Below are 23,004 nucleotides of genomic sequence, written 5' to 3'. Positions count from 1 at the left end.
TTTAAGTATGTTGTTCTTACTAAAACAAAAGTGCTGTCAATATACTAATGTAAATTAAATGCAGAAGCTTGGAGTGGTACAACAACTTTTATTAATGAACAGGATATGAAATTCCACTCTTAGGATGTTTGCCATCCAGTTTGAATCACCTATGTAAGACAACAAAAAATGTCAAACTGTCTGTTAAAGTCAATGCAGTTTTACAAAGGTCTACTGAAACAAAGCCGGTTCACAAATAATTTAGAATTGTACCTTTTGGTTGTCTTTCCTTAGAAATCAGTCCATTACTAGTAATAACATGGTAGAACTTACAAAAATCCCAATCACATAGGATTGAGTATTAGAGAAACTCAAGGGGCTAAAGGTGGACAGGTCACCAGGACCTAGTGAACAGCACGCTAGGGTTTTAATGGAAGTGGCTGCAGAGAAAGTAGACCCGTTGGTTGAAATTTTTCGTAACTCGCAAAGTTCCAGGAGGGTAGCAGGAGATTGGAAAACAGCCAATGTGACGCCCTTGTTCAAAAAGGGAGAAAGGCGGAAGGCAGGGAACTATAGGCCAGTTAGTTTAACATCTATTATTGGCAAGATGCTGGAATTAATAATCAAAGAGGAAGTAACTGATCATTTAGGAAAGCTGAATATAATCAAACCTTTTTGATATGATTTTATGAAAAGTAAATCATGTTTGACAAATTTGCTTGAATTCTTTGAGTACATAATATGTGTAGGGATATGGGAGTAGGGTCTGGGTGGGATTGTGGTCGGTGCAGACTTGTTGGGCCAAATGGCCTGTTTCTGCACTGCAGGGTTTCTATGATGATAACGGAGAATGGATAGAGGGAAACTTGTAGATGTAGTGTATTTAGATTTCCAAATGGCATTTGATAAGGTGCTGCATAAGAGGCTGCGCATAAAGTAAAAGCCCATAGGATTGGAGGAGGTGTGTTAGCATGGATTGAAAATTGTCTGTCAGATAGAAAACAGAGAGTTAGAATGAATGGGTCCTTTTCAGATTGGAAAGCTGTAACTAGTGGAGCACTGCAGGGATCAGTTTTGGCCGGCAATTGTTCATTTTTTCCATTAATGACCTGGAGGGAGGAATAGAATGTAGGGTTCCAAATTTGCCGATGATATGAAGATAGATGGAAGGACAGGTTGTGATGAGGATATTGTGATTCTGCAAAGGGATATAGAGAGATTGAGTGACTGGGCGAAAACCTGGCAAATGAAGTTTAATGTGGGGGAAGTGTGAGGTCATGCACTTTGGTAGGAGGAATCAAAAGGCAAACTGTTATCTAAATAGAGAGAAACTGCAGATGAGTGAACTGCAGAGGGATCTAGGTGTTCTAATGCATGAAACAGTTAGGGGAGTCTAAAACTAGAGGGCACTGGTGAGAGGGGAGAGATACAGAAGGGTCCACAGTGGCAATGTTTAACACAGAGGGTGGTGAGTGTCTGGAACGAGCTGCCAGAGGCAGTAGTAGAGGCAGGTATAATTTTGTCTTTTAAAAAGCATTTAGACAGTTACATGGGTGGAGAGGGATATGGGCCAAATGCGGGCAATTGGGACTAGCCTAGTGTTAAAAACTGGGCAGCATGGACAAGTTGGGCCGAAGAGCCTGTTTCCATGCTGTAAACCTGTATGACTATGCCTTAACACAAAATGCTCGCAAGCTGATCCAACAAGTAGGCAAATGGCATTTTGGCCATTATTGCAAAAGGGTTGGAGTTTAAAAATAGGGAGGTTTTGTTGCAATTGGACAGGGTGTTGGTGATGCCTTACCTGGCATACTACATACAGTTTTGGTTCACTTACCTTAAAAAGCATATAGTTACATTGGAGGCAGTCCAAAGGAGATTCATCAGGCTAATTTCTGTCATGAGAGGGTTGTCCCATCAAGAGAGACTAAATAGCCTGGGTCTGTATTCCTTGGAGTTTAAAAGAGTGAGGAGGTGACCTGATTCAAACATATAGATCATGAGGGGGGCTTGACCAGGTAGATGGTGAGGTGGTATCTCTAATGGGAGAGTCTTGAACAAGGGTTCAATAGCTACAAGATAGAAAACTGAGGTTCATAGAAATATCTTCTCGCAGAGAGTGGTGAACCTCTGGAATTTTCTGCCCCAAAGGGCAATGGAGGCTGAATCATTAGAAGTATTTCAAGTGGAGGTGGATAAATATTTGATAGATTGAGAAATAGAGGGCTATGTGGAAATAGCACAGAAAAGGAGTTGAGGCCAGCATAGCTCAGCCATGGTCATATTGAATGGTGGGGCAGGCTTGAAGGGATTGGTGGCCAACTCCTACTTCTATTTCTTGTGATTCAGTGCTAGATGGACTCTTAGTAAAAAATGTGACCAGTCATTTTCAGGGATCATTGTAGGGAAAACCTCAGGGAAAAATGAATTATTATTTTAAAATGTATATATTTTCATAAATAATAAGTTTATACATTCACCAGTTTAATTGTGAATTCTGTTCATTTACCTGCTTCGTATTGCAAACATTGGTATGGAGATGACGTTGATATGCAGTTGGTGGAATGTGCCCAACGCTGTGCTGGTTTTGCCAAGGTGCATTTACCATCAAGTTTCCATGCAAATTGATTTGTGTAAACCCAAGCATAAAATTCTTGAATCAGTTTACCAAGCATCTCTTAATCAACTGGAAAAGATTGGCACAGGGCATCCTCCAGGAGGGGGATTGCGCACAATGTGCTATCCCTTCAACCGACTGACTTAATGCTCTTGCTCATACTTTTTAATTGGCTTCAATGTATGATTTTGATCTGCCCTTGATACATTGGACCTGCGCCAGCAGTCAGTTGAAAGTACACACGTGTCCTGCTCTGCTGTAATTGACTGAATTTAGGTTATTATAATTGCAACAGCAGCAGGGAAAGCACAATAGGGTCAGGCTTCAGCTGACTACTGCCCACTGCAGGTGATAATGCTGGATTTATCTGACCACATGTGTCTGTGCATCTGAGATTCTGGGAGCAACGTGATGAACCTCCCTGTGAGTGTAGTTGGCAGAAACTCACTGTTCCAACCTGGGGTGCAGCCAGTTTTGTGGACAGGAATGCTTTAGGCAGATGGGCTTTTGAACCTGTGTAAACGATCATAGATAATTGACTAAAGCAGTTATGAACTCACTTGTGTTTATAATTTCACAGTCTTTGTCACTCATTCTGAGTAGAAATCATGCATAAACGTCTGACCATTTTTGTTTGATTATAGCTCAAGTCCCAGTTTGATGGTGAATATTCAATTTGCCTACTGAAGAAAAGGAAAAGTCATGAGCTGGAATGGAGTGTCATAGGCTCTATTCAGTTCTTGGATCTTGGTGTTGTTTATGTAGATATTAAGCAGCTAAAGATACATTCTGGGTCATAAGGCATGTGAGGTCCATTTCACAGAATCACAAAATTATGACATCACAGAAATAGGTCATTTGACCCATCGTATCTGCACCAGCTCTCCAAACAAACATCATGACTTAGTGGTATTCCCCTGCCTTTTCTCCATATCCCTGCACATTGTTTCTATTCAAGTAATAATCTAATAGCAGCTTGAATGCCTTGCATTGTTGATGCAGTGCCAAAGTAGAATATCTAGAATAAAAATCCAAAATATATAATAAAGAACTTCTGAAAATTATTTGAATGCAAACAGGGTTGTGAATTTGAGAGAGGATGGGGAAGAATTTGGAGAGACACATGGAAGGATGGCCAGTCAATTTCTTTTTTCATTTCAATTTATTTGTTTTGAAATTGATTCTTGTTGGCAAACAAAGCATCTTTGAAGAAAACAGATAGGAAGGGAAGGGTGAAAAGAAATTTGTAGAAGACAAGTGTGTCTCTTGTCTTTCACAAGCTGGCAATTAGAGAGAGCGTATGGATTCATAACATGTAAGTGAAAATGCAGAGATTGAGGTAGGCTATTTATAGGTAGTGGAAAGGGGCCATGGGAAGATGCAAGTGTAGTGGATGTGATGGAAGTGAAGAGTGGGATGAAGCTTAAGTGATACGGGGGGGAGGAGAGTCAAACAGAAGAGAGAATGGTAAATACAAGAATAAAAGGAGGGAAGCAAATGAGAATAGTAGCACAAAGACATAAGAAAACAGGTGAGAATCAATATATCCTCTGAATTACTATATGAGATTATTTGAGTTGATTTTATGTGACATTGCATGCACACAAAATCAAATCCATGTTCAGGACAAGCAGAGTTTTTGTGCTGAATATTCTGCCCTTTTTTATTTCCATTACGAATTTTTACATTTATATTTATTATAGAAATGGTTTCTGTAAAATATGTCATGAAGTAAGTGCACCCCCACCCCCCAGTGGTGGCACTGCACTGTTCCTCTGGTAGGAGAATGTAATTACAGCATGATAAATTTGTGTAGTCAGTTCCCAATATGAACTAGAATGTTGGAATTTGTGATTAGTTGATAGAAAATTCTCTAGCAGCGCAACAGGCCGGGAGACATCAGCGGAGGCCGTTTAGCAGGTTCCTCGCTGGATGCCAATGCCACCGTGCGTCTTTGATGCTCGGACTTTCACTAGCGGGGAGCTGGCAGCCCGACCCCGTTGGAGTGAAGGGAGGCCATGGAGGCCCCCTGGCAGGTCAGAGGTAAGAGGGGTGCCCCCTGGGCATTTGCCAGCCTGGCTCCCTGGCACTACCCAAGAGGCAAAGTGACTGCCCTGGGTGGGGGTCAGGAGATCAGGACTGCTAGGTCGGGGAGATCAAGGTGGGGAGGTGTCGGGGCTAGCCCGGAGACGTGCAGGAGGCTAATACTGGGGGGTGGGGGGTTTGACAAACCAGCGATGGGGGTGGTTGTGCTGGCCAGCGATTGGGAGACCGGCAGTGCGGGACTACTGCGCATGCACGATCTCCGCAATGACAGATCGGCGCATGCACAGTGGCCTGCTCAGCGCTATGCTGCCAGCCTCTGCAGCGGGAGTAGGCACCACCCACAGATTCAGCGTGAATCTCCCTGAGGCACTCTGATGAACAGAGTGTGGGAGATTCATTTTGAAAATCCTGCTAAAAAAACCAGCGGGTGTTACTCCTGTTTTTACGTGAATTCGGCACTTAGAATTTTTTTGGGAGAATCTCGGCCCTTGATTTTAAAAAAAATTATTCAAGGGGCATGGGCGTCGCTGGCTAGGCCAACATTTAGTGCCCATCTCTAATTGCCCTTGTGAAAGTGGTGAGAGCTGCATTCTTGAACTGCTACAATTAATTTTGGTGTAGGTTCGCTCACACTGCTGTAATGGAGGGAGTTTCAGGATTGTGACCCAGTGACAGTGAAGGAACAGTGATATATTTCCAAGCCAGGATAGTGTGTGGCTTAGAGGGGAGTTTACAGGTGATGGTGTTCCAATGTATCTGCTGGTCTTATCCTTCTATATGGTAGTGGTCATGGTTTTGGAAGGGGCTATCTAAGGAGCCTTGTTGAGTTCCTGCAGTGCATCTTGTAGATGGTACACATGGCTTCTGCTGAGGGAGTGAATGTTTGTGGATGCAGTGCCAGTCAAGTGGGCTGCTTTGTCCTTGATGTTCTCAAGCTACTTGAGTGTTGTTGGAGCTGCACTCGTCCAGGCAAAATTTCACCACATTCCTGACTTATGCCTTGTAGATTATGAAGAGGCTTTGGGAAGTCAGGAGGTGAGTTACTTGCCACAGGATTCCTAGCCTCAGACTTACTCTTGTAGCCATAGTATTCACATGGCTAGTCCAGTTAAGGGCAATGATTAGAATCTCTCTTGTTCGAGATGGTCATTGCCTGGCACATATGTGGTGCGAATATTACTTGCCACTCATAAGCCAAGCCCAGATATTGTCCAGGACTTGCTGCATCTGGACCATGGACTGCTTGAATGTAACCGAATGTAGGAGATAGAATTGTTACACTAACGCAGTTTGGGGCAGAGTAAAGGGAAGTTTATCATGTGTACAACTAATGCTATATCAGATATATAAATCATTTCGGTTAGCTTTAGTTTGTTCTATTATCTACATTTTATATACCTCATTCAGATGGACCATCTGCATTAACTCCTTTTGTGTTGGTGTTTATGTTAATCTCCACCCAAGGCTGGATCATATTTCCTTGTGTCCTTCCTGGATATGTTCTTTGCAACACTGATGACTAACTCTTCTTTTCTGAAAGACTGGTCTCTGATATTCCTCAATCATAACACTTATTGTTTAATTTCTGAATAATTATTGCCACAGTTACAACACTGAAGTTATGCGTTTTGATATCTGTATAGATAAATTTTCTTAAGCTCTGTTTTTACAATTTGGTGTTGCTTCAACACTGACAAAAGCCAAATTCTGTAATGTTGGTGTTAAAATAACGGATAAGAAAATCTATGCTTTAAAATATAAACCAAAAGGGAAAATGCAAGTTTGCACTTTGAATTGTGACAAGTTCTTGGCATTATTATGTAATTTTCCAGATAATGAAATACTTTTGTAAAATGGATTTACTTAACTCTGGTTTTCCTGCAATATGTATTGTTCTCCAAGGATAGGTAAGTGAATGTTGGGTTTCTAACTATTCGGTCTGTAAAAGATGCATGGATGTCTTTAATTACTTTCCATGTGTGATGACATCCCTCCCCTCAAAACTTCTCTCCTTCGAAAGTTTTGCTGTTCAGTATTCATGTTTGATGTGCCAGTTAGGGATCTGAAAAATTGATGTTTCCACTTTGTGGTATAGTAGTGCACTCCTTGATATGCTGGAACTAAATTTCTAATAGTATTTAAAACATTTAACCTTTATTAATTTTTGAGCAGATTCTAAATTGCCTTTGTTTTCTAACGCAGGAATGGGTTGGACAAGTGGAAATCAGTGCTCTTTCACTCATGTACAAGTAAGACCACCTTGGATATTTATTTTACTGAAGCTATTTTGTACCTTGTAGAGTTGGGCATTTTTACTTCCTATTTGTTTCGTACTGATTTGGAAATGTACCAAAAGAAAGAAGTTGCATTTTATAGTGCCTTTCATGCCGGAAGGGCATTTCAGATATGTTGCAACCAATTAATAACTGAACAGGGCCTTGATTTCACCTGTCATTCAAAAGGCAGCATCTCTGACAATGAAGCACTTCCTCAGCAAGGTCAAGTATCGGCCTGGACTATGCTGCTGAACACCTGAAAGGTCTTGGGACACAATTATTTACTGAGTCACTGATTTTTTTTTTTCATTTTTTAAATTATGTGGGTATTGCTGGCTGGGCCATCTAATTGTCCTTGAGCTGATGGCTAGGCCATTTCAGAGGACATTTAACAGTGGATGTGAATCCCGAATCAGGTAGTGAACCTGATGGGTTTCTACGACAATTCTAGATTTTTTGTTTAAATTTAAATTTCATCATCTGCCATGGTGGGATTCGAACCGGGTCCCCCAAGTATTACCCTGGGATTACTAGTCCAGTGACAATACGACTATGCCTTTCCCTATTTGGGGTCAGTTAGCTCAGTTGGCTAGGCGGTTGGTTTGTGATGCAGAGCAACGTCAACAGCACAGATTCAGTTACTGTACCTGCTGAGGTTATTCATGAAGGCCTTTCCTTCTCGAATTTGCCCCTTGCTTGAGGTGTGGTGATCCTCGGGTTAAATCACCACCAGTCAGTTCTCTCCCTCAAAGGGGAGAGCAGCCTGTGATCATCTGGGACTATTGCAACTTTACCTTTTACCTTACAGTGCCCACCATTTATAGCAGGTATTTCTTGCAAACATGATTTCCCCACAATACACAATGGGCATGGTGAAAAATCATCAAGAAACGAGGATTTAAAACCTCTGCCTTGCATCGTGCAAATTTAAGGAGTGTGATCATTGTTTGCTAATTATTGTTCAAAATCTGTCAAAGATGTGATCAGAGCATTTGGTTAATCTTAATTCATCTGTTTGCTACATTAACTGCTGTCGTGGCATCTAATTACATTTGAAAAAATTTCAAATGTTTGTCTTAGATTATTGCAAGTGGCTTATCATGTCTTGAGCAGACGTATCCATTCATTGGGAAAACTCAAAAAAAATTGCTGCCAGGGCCCACTGTAACCCATAATATGACAGCCCAGGAAGTAGTGTTAAAGGGAGGTGAGGGCATAAGAGAGAAGTGTGATCATTTGTGGCACATAGGGATGGAATATTCTGCAAAATTTTTATGAGGAGTTGGGGAGTAGCAGGTGTAAATCCAAGTCGGGGTGGTGTTGTAACAGTAAGCGTTCCCACCTGAATTTTCTATCATTTTTCTTCTTGGTCCACTCCGAATCTATTTGGAAACGGGGAGGAGCACCCTGGCCTTGCAATCTGTTGCCCAAAGCAGGCATTAAGTTGTAGCATGGCTTTATACTGTGCAGATCAGAACTGGGTTGCCAACTCTTGGTGGAGGTGTTCTTGGAGGTTTCATCACGATATCTTTCATCTTCTATTACCCCGCCTAACCAAGCCACCTTATTTCCCCATCTCCAATAATTATATAACTATTGAATAGGAATGTCCAAATAAAATAGTAAAAAACCACAGTTATTTTTTTCATATCCCAATGATTGATCTTCTGAGTTGCATAGAGCAATCCAATACTTCTTTCAGTGCCCATTTTCGATGTGTGAATTTTGGCAAATATGGGCAATGCATTGGCTGAGCCTGATCTCACCAGATAATGATGGATGTGTAGATGTTTGACCAGAAGTAAACTGAGAGCAATCGTGACTCAGAGTTCTGCTATTAAATTTTAGACTAGACAATATGATGTTAGTTGAAGTGGTCTGCCAGATAGCCCAGCTGAGATTACCTAACTTGGCTCAGTTTTGGAACCACACCTAGGATTATCTGCTCTGTATGGTTATTATATTGTGCTTGAAAGAATTTAGCTGTGGTGGCAGTTTTCTCTTGGTCTGCACATTAAAGCAGACATGATTAAATTTGTCATGGATGCTTCAAGATATTTTTTGATCTATTTTTAATTTCACAGACGCGATTTTATAATTTACCAGGAACCAAACAGACCTCCTGCTCGTGTAACTGAAAATGGATTCCCTGACACGGTAAGCTACAGAAGACCTGACAGAATTTGATACAGTTTGGAATTCTAACACCGCGCCTGCCACGGGAATTGGTGCGGGCAAGGGGCGGACAATGGGAAGGTCCGTTGACCTCAGGTGGGATTTTCTGGTCTCTGGTTGAGTGAGGTCTTAAAATCCCACCCAGTGCCTCTGAAGTAATGGTCTTCTTCTATCTTTATTTAATCAACTCCAGAGACATGAGCATATAATGTTGGGTGATAATTCAGAGTTTTTGTCCTTCAGATGAGGTCTTACCTGCCCCCTCAATTCTGTGACGAGTAGGAATTCTTCCCAGTGTCCTGGCTAATATTCATCCCTCAACTAAAATCGCTAAAACAGATTATCTGGTCACTAACTCATTGATGTTCGTAGGAGTTTGCTGTGCAAAATGACTGACACATTTCCTACAGTACAATAGTGACTATGCTTCAGAGCTACTTAATTTGCTGTAAAGTTCTTTGGAATTTGCTGAGTTTGTGAGAGGTACCATACAAATACAAGTTAATTCTTTCTAAATATTTACCATGTACAAATCTGAGATAGAACATCACAGGTGAATTCTAAAGTCTTTTCCTGTAATAGGAGCACCGGAAGTTACAGTGATAACTGTTGAGTTCATCAAAATAACCCATGAAAGCTGTACCTTTGTCATTGAACTCAAGTACTGCTGTATCATAACCTATTTGACCTTTAAGCTGAGCTTCCACCCCATGTCTTCAAACCACCTCCATAACACCACCAGTCTCCATCTTTGCATCAGCTCATTAGCTGCTGAAACCTTCATCCATGCCTTTGTTATCTCTCAACTGAATTATTCCTATGCTGTTCCAGCTGACCTCCAATCGTCCACCCTCCCAAAAACATGCACTCATCCAAATTTTTGCACCCATATCCTAACTTGCACCATCTTGAGCACCAATCCCCGTGTGATTGCTGATCTAGATTGGCTCCTAGATGGACAAGGCCTTAATTTAAACATTTCCATCCCGGTTTTCAAATCCCTCCAAAGTGTGTATCTTGGTAATGCCCAACCCACCCACCTCCAAGATCTTTACGCACTTCAAATTCTGGTCTCTTGTGCATTCCAGATTTCATGCACCACTGTTGACAGATTTATCTTGCTGGAATTCCTTCCACAAATCTCTCTCTGCCTTGGTCTCCTCTGTTCAAGATGCTCTTTAAAACCAAGCTTTTGGTCATCTGTCCTAAAATCTCCTGTGTGATTCTGTGTCACATTTTGTTTGATAACGCTTCTGCAAATACTTTGGAACATTTTGCTATGTTAAAAAGGGATACTTAAATGCAAATTATTGTTGTTGGTGGAATAACTTTGTAAATTGCTTGAGGTGATGACCTAAATATTTTGACATTTGTTAGATTCCATATCAGAATGCTTTTGAACTTGGTTCTGAACTCTGCCAATTTAAAAGGAAGTCTATGAATGGTTGACTAGCAAGTACTTTAAGAGAACTCCCTCCTTCACCCCCAAATATCTGTGAAAGTTATAAACCTGTCACAGATTTTTGTTTTAATTTAAACAATATGCATCTCCTAAAAAAGTCATTTTAGGCCTGTTTTGTTAGTGTCTATACATAATGATTGTGGTGTCTGTCTCTTTAAGGCAGCACAGCAAAAGAGGGTCACCTAGTTTGAGGGACTAATGGGAACTGAGAGTGAGTGATCACCCCGGAGAGTGGAATCCCTCTTGGGCAGAATATGTCTGAAAGCCATGTAGTAAGCATGTAAGGATTGGGCTGCTGCTCCAAGACAGCCTAGGGCTGCAAACCCCTGTGCCAAGTTTCTGTTTATCAGGAACCTTTTGTTCCTACCTGAAGTCTCTTGACAATGCCTAGAGAGCAACAACATAACACTATACTAATGTTGTCAGCCTTAAGTAACTGCATTTACTTCAGTGGAAAAGGAACAGAAGGTGGGGTGAAGAGTTAGGGGAGGGTCTGTTCAGTGGAAGTGGTGCTCACAATTTGAGTCTGGCCTGAGAATTGATCTGTTGCTGTTCAAGAGAATCAGTACATCACTGAAACAGGCCTGGAAGGAATGACAGATTTTGATTGTGGCAGGAAATTAGAATTCAAATAAAAATAATTCCTGAAATAGTATCTGTCAGGAGCAGAGGACTTGGGTTTATATGTGCATAAGTCATTAAAGGTGGCAGGACAGGTGGAGAGAGCAGTTAATAAAACCTACAGTCACTGTCTGTGTGGAGTTTGCACATTCTCCTTGTGTCTGTGTGGATTTCCTCCGGGTGCTCCGGTTTCCTCCCACAGTCCAAAGATGTGCGGGTTAGGTTGATTGGCCAGGTTAAAAATTGCCCCTTAGAGTCCTGAGATACGTAGATCAGCGGGTAAATATGTGGGGGTAGGGGTAGGGCCTGGGTGGGATTGTGGTCGGTGCAGACTCGATGGGCCGAATGGCCTCCTTCTGCACTGTAGGGTTTCTATGATTTCTATCCTAGGCGTTATTATTAGTAGGGACATAGAGTACAAGAATAAGGAGGTTGTACTGAGCTTGTACAGGACACTAATTAGACCTCAGCTGGAGTATTGTGTATAGTTCAGGGCAGTGTCACACTATGGGAAGGATGCAAATGCATTGAAAAGAGTGCAAAAGAGGTTTACAAAAATGGTTCCAGGAATGAGAAACTTCAGTTATGAAGCTAGGTTGGAAGGGTTAGTACTTTTCTCCTTGGAGAGAAGAAGGTCAAGAGGAAATTTGATAGAGATGTTCAAAATCATGAGGGGCCGGATAGAGTAGATAGGGAGAAACTGTTCCCATTCGTAAAATCGGAGGGCACAGATTTAAAATGATTTGTAAAAGAAACAAATGTGATGTGAGAAATTTTCACACAGCAAGTGGTTCAGGTCTGGAATACACTACCTGGAAATGTGATGAACAAAGAACAAAGAACAGTACAGCTCAGGAAACAGGCCCTTCAGCCCTCCAAGCCTGTGCCGCTCCTTGGTCCAACTAGACCAATTGTTTGTATCCCTCCATTCCCAGGCTGCTCATGTGACTATCCAGGTAAGTCTTAAACGATGTCAGCGTGCCTGCCTCCACCACCCTACTTGGCAGCACATTCCAGGCCCCCACCACCCTCTGTAAAAAACATCCCTCTAATATCTGAGTTATACTTCGCCCCTCTCACCTTGAGCCTGTGACCCCTCGTGATTGTCACTTCTGATCTGGGAAAAAGCTTCCCATCGTTCACCCTATCCATCCCCTTCATAATCTTGTACATCTCTATTAGATCTCCCCTCATTCTCCGTCTTTTCAGGGAGAACAACCCCAGTTTACCCAATCTCTCCTCATAGCTAAGACCCTCCATACCAGGCAACATCCTGGTAAACCTTCTCTGCACTCTCTCTACGCCTCCACGTCCTTCTGGTAGTGCGGCGACCAGGCAGGTTTAATTGAGGCATTCAAGATGGCATATGATTATTTGAATTGAAACAATGAGCAGGGGTGCGGGGAAAGGATAAGAGAATGACTCCAAGTCATAATGCTCATTCAGAGAGCCAGTGCACACATGACAGGCCAAATGGCCACTTTCTACACCATAACAATTCTGTGTCATTGATTTTGGGGTTGTGTTCTGAACTGTCAGAATAGCCTTAAACTTAACTATTCTCATTTTAGTTTTACAAACGTAAAGACTGCATGTTTTGTATTTTGTAACCAACCATAGGATTTTTGCCCTACCACTCAGAGTCGAGGAGAACTCATCCCCACCAATCTTGATAGCCCAGCAGCCATTTTATTCTATACCGAAGGTGGAATTCCCACCCTGTCTCGGAGATTTGGATATAAATTAGCAACCAACTGATGTCCAATGATGATAATAAGGCTAATTGAAAAATTTATTTTGTGACTTGCATTTAGATCTTATTGTGCTTTTCAAATGGAAATCATTATGACAGTGTCTACCCGAGGACATTTGTGGATGCTGCAGCCCTTTGCCAATGTAAGTACTCTGATTTTAATTTGCAAGTTTTGTTGTCTACAATTTGAAACTAACTATTCAAAACTGGGAAACAGAGTGGAGTCCATTCCTTGATTTTTTTTCTCTTTCTGATGGGTGGTCTTTTGATGGGTACAATTTCATGGGCAGCAGACCCTTCTGGTACCTCAGCTGACTGATCATACTTAATGGGTGAGACCTGAAAATGATTGCCAGAAAGAAAGACAATGTAAACAACTTTGATCCTGTTCTTATCAGGCTTTGGGGGTGAATCTCCCAGCCCAGCGCAGCAGGCCGAGAGACATCAGCAAGGCTGTGTAGCGGGTTTCCCGCTGGACGTCCCAGCCATTGGATTTCTGGTGTCATTAGCTCCGCGCCAGAAATTGGCGCGGAGCTGATTAAAATAATGAAATGAGAATTTGCATCTTGTTAGCGGGCCCGGGACTGAAGTCTCCAGGCCTGCCATCTCCTCCTCCCACTAGTGGGGAGCTGGTGGTCCAACCCCACTGAAGTGAAGGAGGGCTGTGGAGGCCCCCCAAGAGGTCGGTGGTGAAGGAGGGGGGTTTCCCCGGGCGCTGCCAGCCTGGGGGGTTCCCTTGGGCACTGCCAGCCTGGTCCCCTGGCACTGCCCAAGGGGCACCTTGACACTGCCCACCCGGTATCGGGCAATGCCAAGGGGGTGGGGCCTAATGGGGGCAGGTCCTCTGGGGGCTATCAGTGGGGGAGGGGGTCCCACTGCCAGTCTATTTGGGATCGTAGGCAGAGGGAGGGAGGACAATGATCGGGGCTGGCCATTAGGATGGGGTGGGGTGTCAGGCTGTGGGTTGGGGGGTGTTTCAGGGCTGCTGTGGGGGAGGGAGATTGGGACTGAGGGAGGGGAGTGGGGGGGAGGGGGCTGGTCCGGAGATGTCCGGAAGGCCAGCGATCGGGGGTTGGGAGGATTGGAGGGGTAACATTATGGGGACGAGGGGCTGACCAGCGACCGGGAGGCTGGCAATATGGGGCTACTGCGCATGCGTCGATCTTGGAGCTGACGGATCAACGCATGCGCAGTGGCCTGCTCAACGCTATGCTGCCGGCCTCTCCAGTGGGAATAGGCCCTGCCCCAGCCTCTGATTCATGCTAGGGCACTTTTCATTTTGAAAATCCCACTGAAAAAAGCAGCGAGCTTTACTTCAGTTTTTGCGAGAATTCGGCAACTGGAATTTTTTTGGGGAGAATTCCACCCTTTGTTTCCGAACAGCATTCTTCAGATAACAGTCTGAAGCAGAAATTTTTGGTTATCCCTCACATATTCTCTTTTCCTCTTTCTCCACCTCTGACTCAGCGTGGATCACTCGGCATTCCATCCATGTTGAGATCAAATCATTGAGCACAGATTGTGGATGAAGCATTTATGATTTTCTTGGTTATATTCCATTCTAGGTAGCATTGTTATTCAATCCCACATTTTTTCAAAATATTAAACATTACAAACATTTGCAACAGGGAAAGTTGGCAAGTGTCCAGGTAAAATAAATTTTTCATTTTTAAATTGCCAACAACATATTCTTAAAGAGGAAACAGGAACACTGGTTTTCGTATCAATATATTGGATTTTATTCGCAAATGCCATTTATCGGAAGTTACATTGATGACCTAATTATGCAAATGTGTACTATCATTTCACTCCAAGGTGGAATGGATCTGCATTGTTGGACAGGTACACGGTGGTGCTAATCCACTTCCTAAGCGACATGTTTCTAGAAAAGTGTCCTGGATCCTCTGAAGTATATTGAAAAATGCTTTTCAAATATCCTGAGGATCTAAAGGAGACTTATTTGGAAGGAGACGAGGACTGCAAACCCCCCAAGCTTCACCCCTTTGCTGATCAGGTGCTGAATTTTATGGCTACTAAGTATGGGTGGGATTCTAGAGCTCTGCTTACTTACCCATAAAAATTAATCACCTCCTTATTGATCCTACTAACCCTGGCAGAGTCATCACTGGAGGGTGTAATTGTAGAAAAATCACTGGGATCTCAGGCCATGAATTTTCAGGGCCACGGTACATAAAAATGTAAACTTAACCCTTGTTTTATTTTGCAGCCATTCTGTATGAAATGCTTTACCAGAATGTATTCAAGGTTGATGTTTCTGCAGTAATGCCTGCAGTGCTGGATGCAAACAGCGAAGTAAACGAGGAACACCTCAATGCTAGCGAAGATTCCGATTCTGAGACAGAAATAGTAATGTTTGGGTAAGCAGTCAAATTGAATAAAGGTTTTACAGACAGATCCAGAATTTTTAAGCAAGGAAAAGATTCAGGAGGCAGTGAAAAATAGGGACACCGTCAAATAGGCAATAACTGAAAATTTTACCAAATCTTGTTATTAGAGAAAAATCAGTATCATGGCCTGCATCTGCAGCATTCTTGAATAAAAACCAATACTCTTAAAGGCACTTGTTGGCTCCAGTGAAAACATTGAACCTAGATGGTAGGAAATAGCTGATGGTGATCTGTCTCCTTTTCTCTCTGTCCTCGCTCGCACTCTCACACACTGCTTGGTCTCATTCATGCACATACATGTGTACGCATACACATGCGTTTACGATTTACATAGATGATTTGGAGTTGGGGACCAAGTGTAGTGTGTCAAAATTCGCAGATGACACTAAGATGGGTGGAAGAGCAAAGTGTGCAGAGGACGCTGAAAGTCTGCAAAGGGGTATAGATAATCTAAGTGAGTGGGCGAGGGACTGGCAGACGGAGTACAATGTTGGTAAATGTGAGGTCATCCATTTTGGTAGGAATAACAGCAAAATGGACTATTATTTAAATGGTGAAAAATTGCAGCATGCTGCTGTGCAGAGGGACCTGGGTGTCCTTGTCCTTGTCCTACGGCACGGTAGCACAGTGGTTAGCACTGCTGCTTCACAGCTCCAGGGACCTGGGTTCGATTCCCGGCTTGGGTCACTGTCTGTGTGGAGTTTGCACATTCTCCTCGTGTCTACGTGGGTTTCCTCCGGGTGCTCCGGTTTCCTCCCACAGTCCAAAGATATGCGGGTTAGGCTGATTGGCCATGCTAAAATTGCCCCTTAGTGTCCTGAAATGCGTAGGTTAGAGGGATTAGTGGGTAAATATGTAGGGATATGGGGGTTGGGCCTGGGTGGGATTGTGGTCGGTGCAGACTCGATGGGCCAAATGGCCTCTTTCTGCACTGTAGGGATTCTATGATTCTATGAATCTCAAGGAGTTGGTTTGCAGGTGCAGCAGGTAATTAAGAAGGCAAATGGAATTTTGTCCTTCATTGCTAGAGGGATGGAGTTTAAAAACAGCGAGATTATGTTGCAGCTGTATAAGGTGCTGGTGAGGCCACACCTGGAGTACTGTGTACAGTTTTGGTCGTCTCACTTGAGAAAGGATATACTGGCACTGGAGGGGGTGCAGAGGAGATTCACTAGGTTGAGAGGGTTGGCTTATGAGGAGAGACTGAGTAGACTGGGGCTATACTCATTGGAATTCAGAAGAATGAGGGGAGATCTTATAGAAACATATAAGATAGAAGCAGGGAAGTTGTTTCCACTAGGGGGCAAAGCCTCAAAATAAGGGGAAGCAGATTTAGGACTGAGTTGAAGAGGAACTTCTTCACACAAAGGGTTGTGAATCTGTGGAATTCCCTGCCCAGTGAAGCAGTTGAGGCTACCTCATTGAATATTTTTAAGGCAAGGATAGATAAATGTTTGAGCAGTAAAGGAATTAAGGGTTATGGTGAGCGGGCGGGTAAGTGGAGCTGAGTCCACGAAAAGATCAGCCATGATCTTATTGAATGGTGGAGCAGCCTCGAGGGGTCAGATGGCCTACTCCTGCTCCTAGTTCTTATGTTCTTATGCTTAGACTGCCAGCACGTATCACCTCTTGCGCTATTGCCTGTGTTTCTGGAGTGAAGTACAGATATCAAGGGGCGGCACGATGGCCTCACAGTTAGCACTGCTGCCCCACAGCAAGAGTTTTAACAACACCAGGTTAAAGTCCAACAGGTTTATTTGGTAGCAAATGCCATTAGCCCCACAGCGCCAGAGACTCGGGTTTGACTCCCGGCTTGGGTCACTGTGTGGAGTTTGTATGTTCTCCCCGCGTATACATGGGCTTCCTCCGGGTGCTCTGGTTTCCTCCCACAGTCCAAAGATGTGCAAGTTAAGTGGATTGGCCATGCTAAATTGCCCCTACTAGTCCGGGGGATTAGTAGGGTAAACCTTGTTTGTCTAGTTTTTCACTGTGGGAAAGACCACTAGATCATCCAACCCATTTTAAATAGTTGTGATGCAATCTCCTCTCCACTTGTCTGAAGCCATATAATCTCCTTGGAAAGGCAAAAAGCCTACCACTGATCCTTGCAGGTCACCACGAATAGTTTTGATTTATTATTGAAACATGTATTTGGATACAGTGAAAAGTATTGTTTCTTGCGCACTGTACAGATAAATGTTACCGTATATAGAGTGCATAGAAGAGAAGGAAAGGAGAGGGTGCAGAATATAGTGTTATAGTCACAGCTAGGGTGTAGAGAAAGATCAGTTTAATATATCGTAAATCCAGTCAAAAGTCTGATAGCAGCAGGGAAAAAGCTGTTCTTGAGTCGGTTGGGACATGATCTCAGACTTTTGTATCTTTTTCCCAATGGAAGAAGGTAGAAGAGAATATGCCTAGGGTGCGTTGGATCCTTGCTTATCTTGGCTGCTTTTCCAACGCAGCGGGAAGTGTAGGTGGAGTCATTTGGATGGGAAGCTGGATTGCGTGATGGAGTTCACAACCCTGTAGTTTCTTGTATTCTTGGTCAGAGCAATCTGACAATCTGAGGTCCCTATCTGCTTCAAGAAGATGACCATCATCCCGATACCTAAGAAAAACCAAGCAGCGTGCCTTAATGACTATCGGCTAGTAGCTCCATCATTATGAAGTGCTTCGAAAGGTTAGTCATGGCACGAATCAATTCCAGCCCCCTGGACTACAGTTTGCCTACCGCCGCAACAGATCCACAGCAGATGCCATTTCCTTGGCCCTGCACTCAGCCCTGGAACACCTAAATAACAAGGGCACCTATGTCAGACTCCTATTTATTGACCACAGCTCAGCCTTCAGCACTATTATTCCCATGAAACTCATCTCTAAACTCCATGACCTGGGCCCCGGCACCTCCCTCTGTGACTGGATCCTGAACTTCCTAACTCACAGACCACAATCAGTAAGGATAGGCAACAACACCTCCTCCACGATCATCCTCAACACCGGTGCCCCACAAGGCTGTGTTCTCAGCCTCCTACCATACTCCCTATACACCTATGACTGTGGCCAAATTCCCCTCCAGTTCGATTTTCAAGTTTGCTGACGACACCACCATAGTGGGTCGGATCTCAAACAATGACTAGACAGAGTACAGGAATAAGAAAGAGAATCTGGTGAACTAGTGCAGCAACAATAATCTCTCCCTCAATGTCAACAAAACGAAGGAGGTTGTCATCGACTTCAGGAAGCGTAAAGGAGAATATGCACCTGTCCACATCAACAGGGACAAAGTAGAAAGGGTCGAGAGTTTCAAGTTTTTAGGTGTCCAGATCACCAACAACCTGTCCTGGTCCCCTCATGCTGATACTATAGTTAAGAAAGCCCACCAACGCCTCTACTTTCTCAGAAGACTAAGGAAATTTGGCATGTCAGCTACGACTCTCACCAACTTTTACAGATGCACCATAGAACGCATTCTTTCTGGTTGTATCACAGCTTGGTATGGTTCCTGCTCTGCCCAAGACTGCAAGGAACTACAAAAGGTTGTGAATGTAGCCCAATCCATCACGCAAAGCAGCCTCCCATCCATTGACTCTGTCTATACTTCCCGTTGCCTCGGCAAAGCAGCCAGCATAATTAAGGACCCCACGCACCCCGGACATTCTCTCTTCCACCTTCTTCCTTCGGGGAAAAAGATACAAAAGTCTGAGGTCACGTACCAACCGACTCAAGAACAGCTTCTTCCCTGCTGCTGTCAGACTTTTGAATGGACTTATCTTGCATTAAATTGATCTTTCTCTACACCCGAGCTATGACTGTAATAGTACATTCTGAACTCTCTCGTTTCCTTCTCTATGAATGGTATGTTTTGTCTGTATAGCGTGAAAGAAACAATATTTTCACTGTATGTTAATACATGTGACAATAGCAAATCAAATCAAAATAGGAGTCATACCAAGCTGTGATACAACCAGAAAGAATGCTTTCAATGGTGCATCTGTACAAATTGGTGAGAGTCTTAGCACACACATCGAATTTCCTTAGCCTCCTGAGAGAGGTTTTACAAATGGTCTCTGTTTTAAATGAAATTTCATAAGCTTTGGCTTCTGAATGTGTGCAAAAGTGCTAAGTAAGGCTTTTGTCCCAGTTTTTAACCATGGAGGAGATGGGTAACTAATTAGAAACAATAAGTGAGGTAAGCTGTGACACTATTTGAATGATGACCAGCTTTACACACCCTAGGTGAATAGATCTCGAGCTGGATAAAATTTATTCAGTGGTTGTAAGGAAAAAAGGAAGGAAATAGAAGGACCACTGGTACAAATCTTAGAAATCACTGCTGCAGAGGTTTGTGTGACTGGGCAAGGAAACTGTTTTTCAACAGGTCACAAAAATAATCCAGGAAGCTTCAGACCAGTGAATTTGAGATCAATTTTGGATAAGATCATGGAAACATTATTAATAGATAAGTTCATGCAGTCTCTGGACAGAAATAAAATCATAAACAGTAACCAATATGGCTTCAAGAAGAGGTCTTGCTGAACTACCTTAATTATTTTCTTTGAGGGTGTGACAAATGAGCTTGATTGGTATAAGGAAGTGGATATGGTGTACTTAGATTTCAGTAAGGTCTTTGATACAGTTCTCTGGAAAGGCTCATTCTGAAAAGAAAGCGGGGCCAGCATGTGTGCAGGAAGTGTGCCCAGCTGCAAATCCTGGAAGTTCGAGTTTCAGAGCTGGAATGGTGGCTGGGGACACTGTGGAGCATCTGCAATGCTGAGGGCATTGTGGATTTAGGGAGGTGGTCACACCTCAGCTGAAGGGACTTGAGGAAGGAAGGGAATGGGTGACCACTAGGCAGTCCAAGAGATGTAGGCAGGTAGTCAGGAGTTCCCTCGGGTTTTGCTCGCAAATTGGTTTTCCATTTTGGAATCTGATGAGGGCATGGTACCTCCAGAGAGTGCAGACAAGAGCCAAGCGTCTGGCACCATAAACAGCCTGTCTGTATAGGAGGGGGTAAGAGAGGCAGGGAAATAGTAATAGGAGATTCTATAGTCGGGTACAGATAGGGGCTGCTGTGGCCATCAACGTGACTCCAGTGTGGTATGTTGCCTCCCTGGTGCTTGGGTTCAAGGATGTCACTGAACGGCTACAGGGCATTCTGAAGAAGGAAGGTGATAAGGAAGAGGTCAGGGAAATTTTGGTACCAATGACATAGATAGATAGAGCCATGAGGTCTTGCATCAAGAATTCAGGGAGTTAGGCAGTAGACTAAAAGGCAAGACCTCTTGGTTGTAATCTCGGGATTACTCCCAGTACCACATGCTAGCGAGCACAGAAATAGGAGGATAGTGCAGATGAATGTGTAGCTTAAGAGTTGATGCCAGAGGAAAGGCTTTAGATTCCTGGATCACTGGGACCATTTCTGGAGACCTGTACAAGCAGGACAGTCTACATCTGAACCAGAATGGGGTCAACATCCTTGTGGGACATTTTACTGGTGCTGTAGGGAGGAGTTTAAACTAATTTGGCAGGGGAAGGGGACACAGACTGTTTTAGCAGCATAAGGGCTCAGAATCATATAGTAAAATAAACAAGTCAAAGGGAGTGCAGCTGTGTTAGGTTTCAAGGGAGTAAGGCCAGGCTGGATGGCCTCTACTTTAACGTCAGGAGTATTGCAGGTAAAGTGGATGAGTTGAGGGCGATGATTGACACGTGAAAGTGTGATATAGCAGCCATCACAGAGACATGGTTGAAGGAAGGACACGATTGACAACTCAACATTCTGGGATATAGAATCTTCAGGCGAGACAGAGGAGGGAGTAAAAGAGGAGGAGGCATTGCATTATTAATTAAGGAGTCAGTTAATGCAGTAAGGAGAGATGATATCTTGGAGGGGGCAGAAAATGAAGCTTTGTGGGAGAATTTAGGAATATAAAAGGAGCAGCTACATTGTTAGGTGTTTATTATAGACCCCCAGATAATAAGAGGGATATTGAGGAGCAAAAATATGCTCAATTTGTGGAGGTGTGTAAAAACAATAACATTAGGGTTATTAGGTGATTTCAACTTTCCCAACATTAATTGGGATTATGCATAGTGTTAAGGGCTTGGATGGAGTGGATTTCTTGAAATGTGTACAGCAGAACCTATTGGATCGATATGTAGAAGGTCCGACAGGGAAGGAGCTGTGCTGGACCTAATTCTGGGGAATGAAGCTGGACAGGTGGTTGAGGTAATACTGGAGGAGCACCTTAGTAATAGCGATCACAGGGGTACAATTTAAGCTTGTTATTAATAGACAAGTTGCAAAAAACAAATTTGGACTGGGGGAGAGCAGATTTTAGTAAAATAAGAAAAGAACTGGTCATGGTAGACTGGGAACAGCTACTAACAGAAGAGCAATGGGAGGCATTCAAAAAGGAAATGGGGAGGGTGCAAGCCCAGCATGTTCCTTCTTGGGTGATGGGTAGGAATAACCAGCTCAGAGAACCATGGATGACCAGAGATATTCAGGATACAATGAGAAGGAAAAGAAAGGCTTTTAAAAAATACAAGGGGAGCAAATCAGTGGAGGTATTGGTGAGGTATAGAATGTGCAGGGTGGAGCTTAAGAAAGCAATTAGGAAAGCAAAGAGGGGATATGAGAAAGCTCCGGCTGGTAAAAGTAGGGAAAATCCCAAGACATTCTGTAAGTATATCAATGGGAAAAGGATAACTAGGATACAATCTCCTTTTGAATGCCCCAATTTGAGGCATTCAAAAAGGAAATGGGGAGGGTGCAAGCCCAGCATGTTCCTTCTTGGGTGATGGGTAGGAATAACCAGCTCAGAGAACCATGGATGACCAGAGATATTCAGGATACAATGAGAATGGCTCCTCTGAGCCATTCAAAATGCCTCCTCTGACCCAAATTTTCGATTCCTCTCTGTCAACGGGGTGAGTGTCTGACGCTTGGAGAACAGCTAATGTAGTCCTGCTATTTAAGAAGGGTTGCAGAGATAAACCAGGGAACTACAGACCAGTGAGTCTCACGTTAGTGGTAGGGAAACTATTGGAGAAACTTCTGAAGGAGAGCATCTATCAACCCACATGAGGTCAACCCACGGAAAGCAACTGGCCCGGATGGGGTACCCAGATGTGCACTCAGATCCTGCGCGGATCAGCTGGCGGGGGTATTCACAAACATCTTCAACCTCTCTTTACAACAATCTGAGGTCCCTATCTGCTTCAAGAAGACGACCATCATCCCGGTATCTAAGAAAAACCAAGCAGCGTGCCTTGATGACTATTGGCTGGTGGCTCTGACATCCATCATTATGAAGTGCTTCGAAAGGTTAGTCATGGCACGAATTAATTCCAGCCTCCCAGACTACCTGAATCCACTACAGTTTGCCTACCGCCACAACAGGTCCACAGCAGACGCCATTTCCTTGGCCCTGCACTCAACTCTGGAGCACTTAGATAACAAAGACACCTGTGTCAGACTCCTATTTATTGACTACGGCTCAGCCTTCAACACTATTATTCCCACGAAACTCATCTCCAAACTGTGTGGCCTGGACCTCGGCACCTCCCTCTGCAACTGGATCCTGAATGTCCTAACTCTCAATCAGTAAGGATAGGCAACAACAACACCTCTACGATCATCCTCAACACCAGTGCTCCAC

At 43.5% G+C, this 23,004-nt stretch overlaps 1 protein-coding gene across 5 annotated transcripts in view; it reads left to right on the top strand.

The window, feature by feature from the left end:
- Positions 1-23,004, top strand: part of otud4 (OTU deubiquitinase 4) — a 111,334-nt gene that overhangs the window by 23,279 nt on the left and 65,051 nt on the right. For all 5 annotated transcript variants that reach the window (XM_078212098.1, XM_078212097.1, XM_078212099.1 and 2 more), the window contains exons 4-7: positions 6,845-6,891; positions 9,003-9,075; positions 12,991-13,072; positions 15,157-15,307. In XM_078212098.1, the coding sequence (XP_078068224.1) occupies positions 6,845-6,891; positions 9,003-9,075; positions 12,991-13,072; positions 15,157-15,307 (353 nt within the window). The remainder of the gene's footprint in view (positions 1-6,844; positions 6,892-9,002; positions 9,076-12,990; positions 13,073-15,156; positions 15,308-23,004) is intronic.

This window comes from Mustelus asterias, chromosome 1 (genome assembly GCF_964213995.1).
Source record: "Mustelus asterias chromosome 1, sMusAst1.hap1.1, whole genome shotgun sequence".
In the NCBI taxonomy this organism is placed as follows: domain Eukaryota; kingdom Metazoa; phylum Chordata; class Chondrichthyes; order Carcharhiniformes; family Triakidae; genus Mustelus; species Mustelus asterias.
The sequence above is the reverse complement of the archived record's forward strand: the minus strand, read 5'-3'. Positions and strand labels throughout refer to the sequence as shown.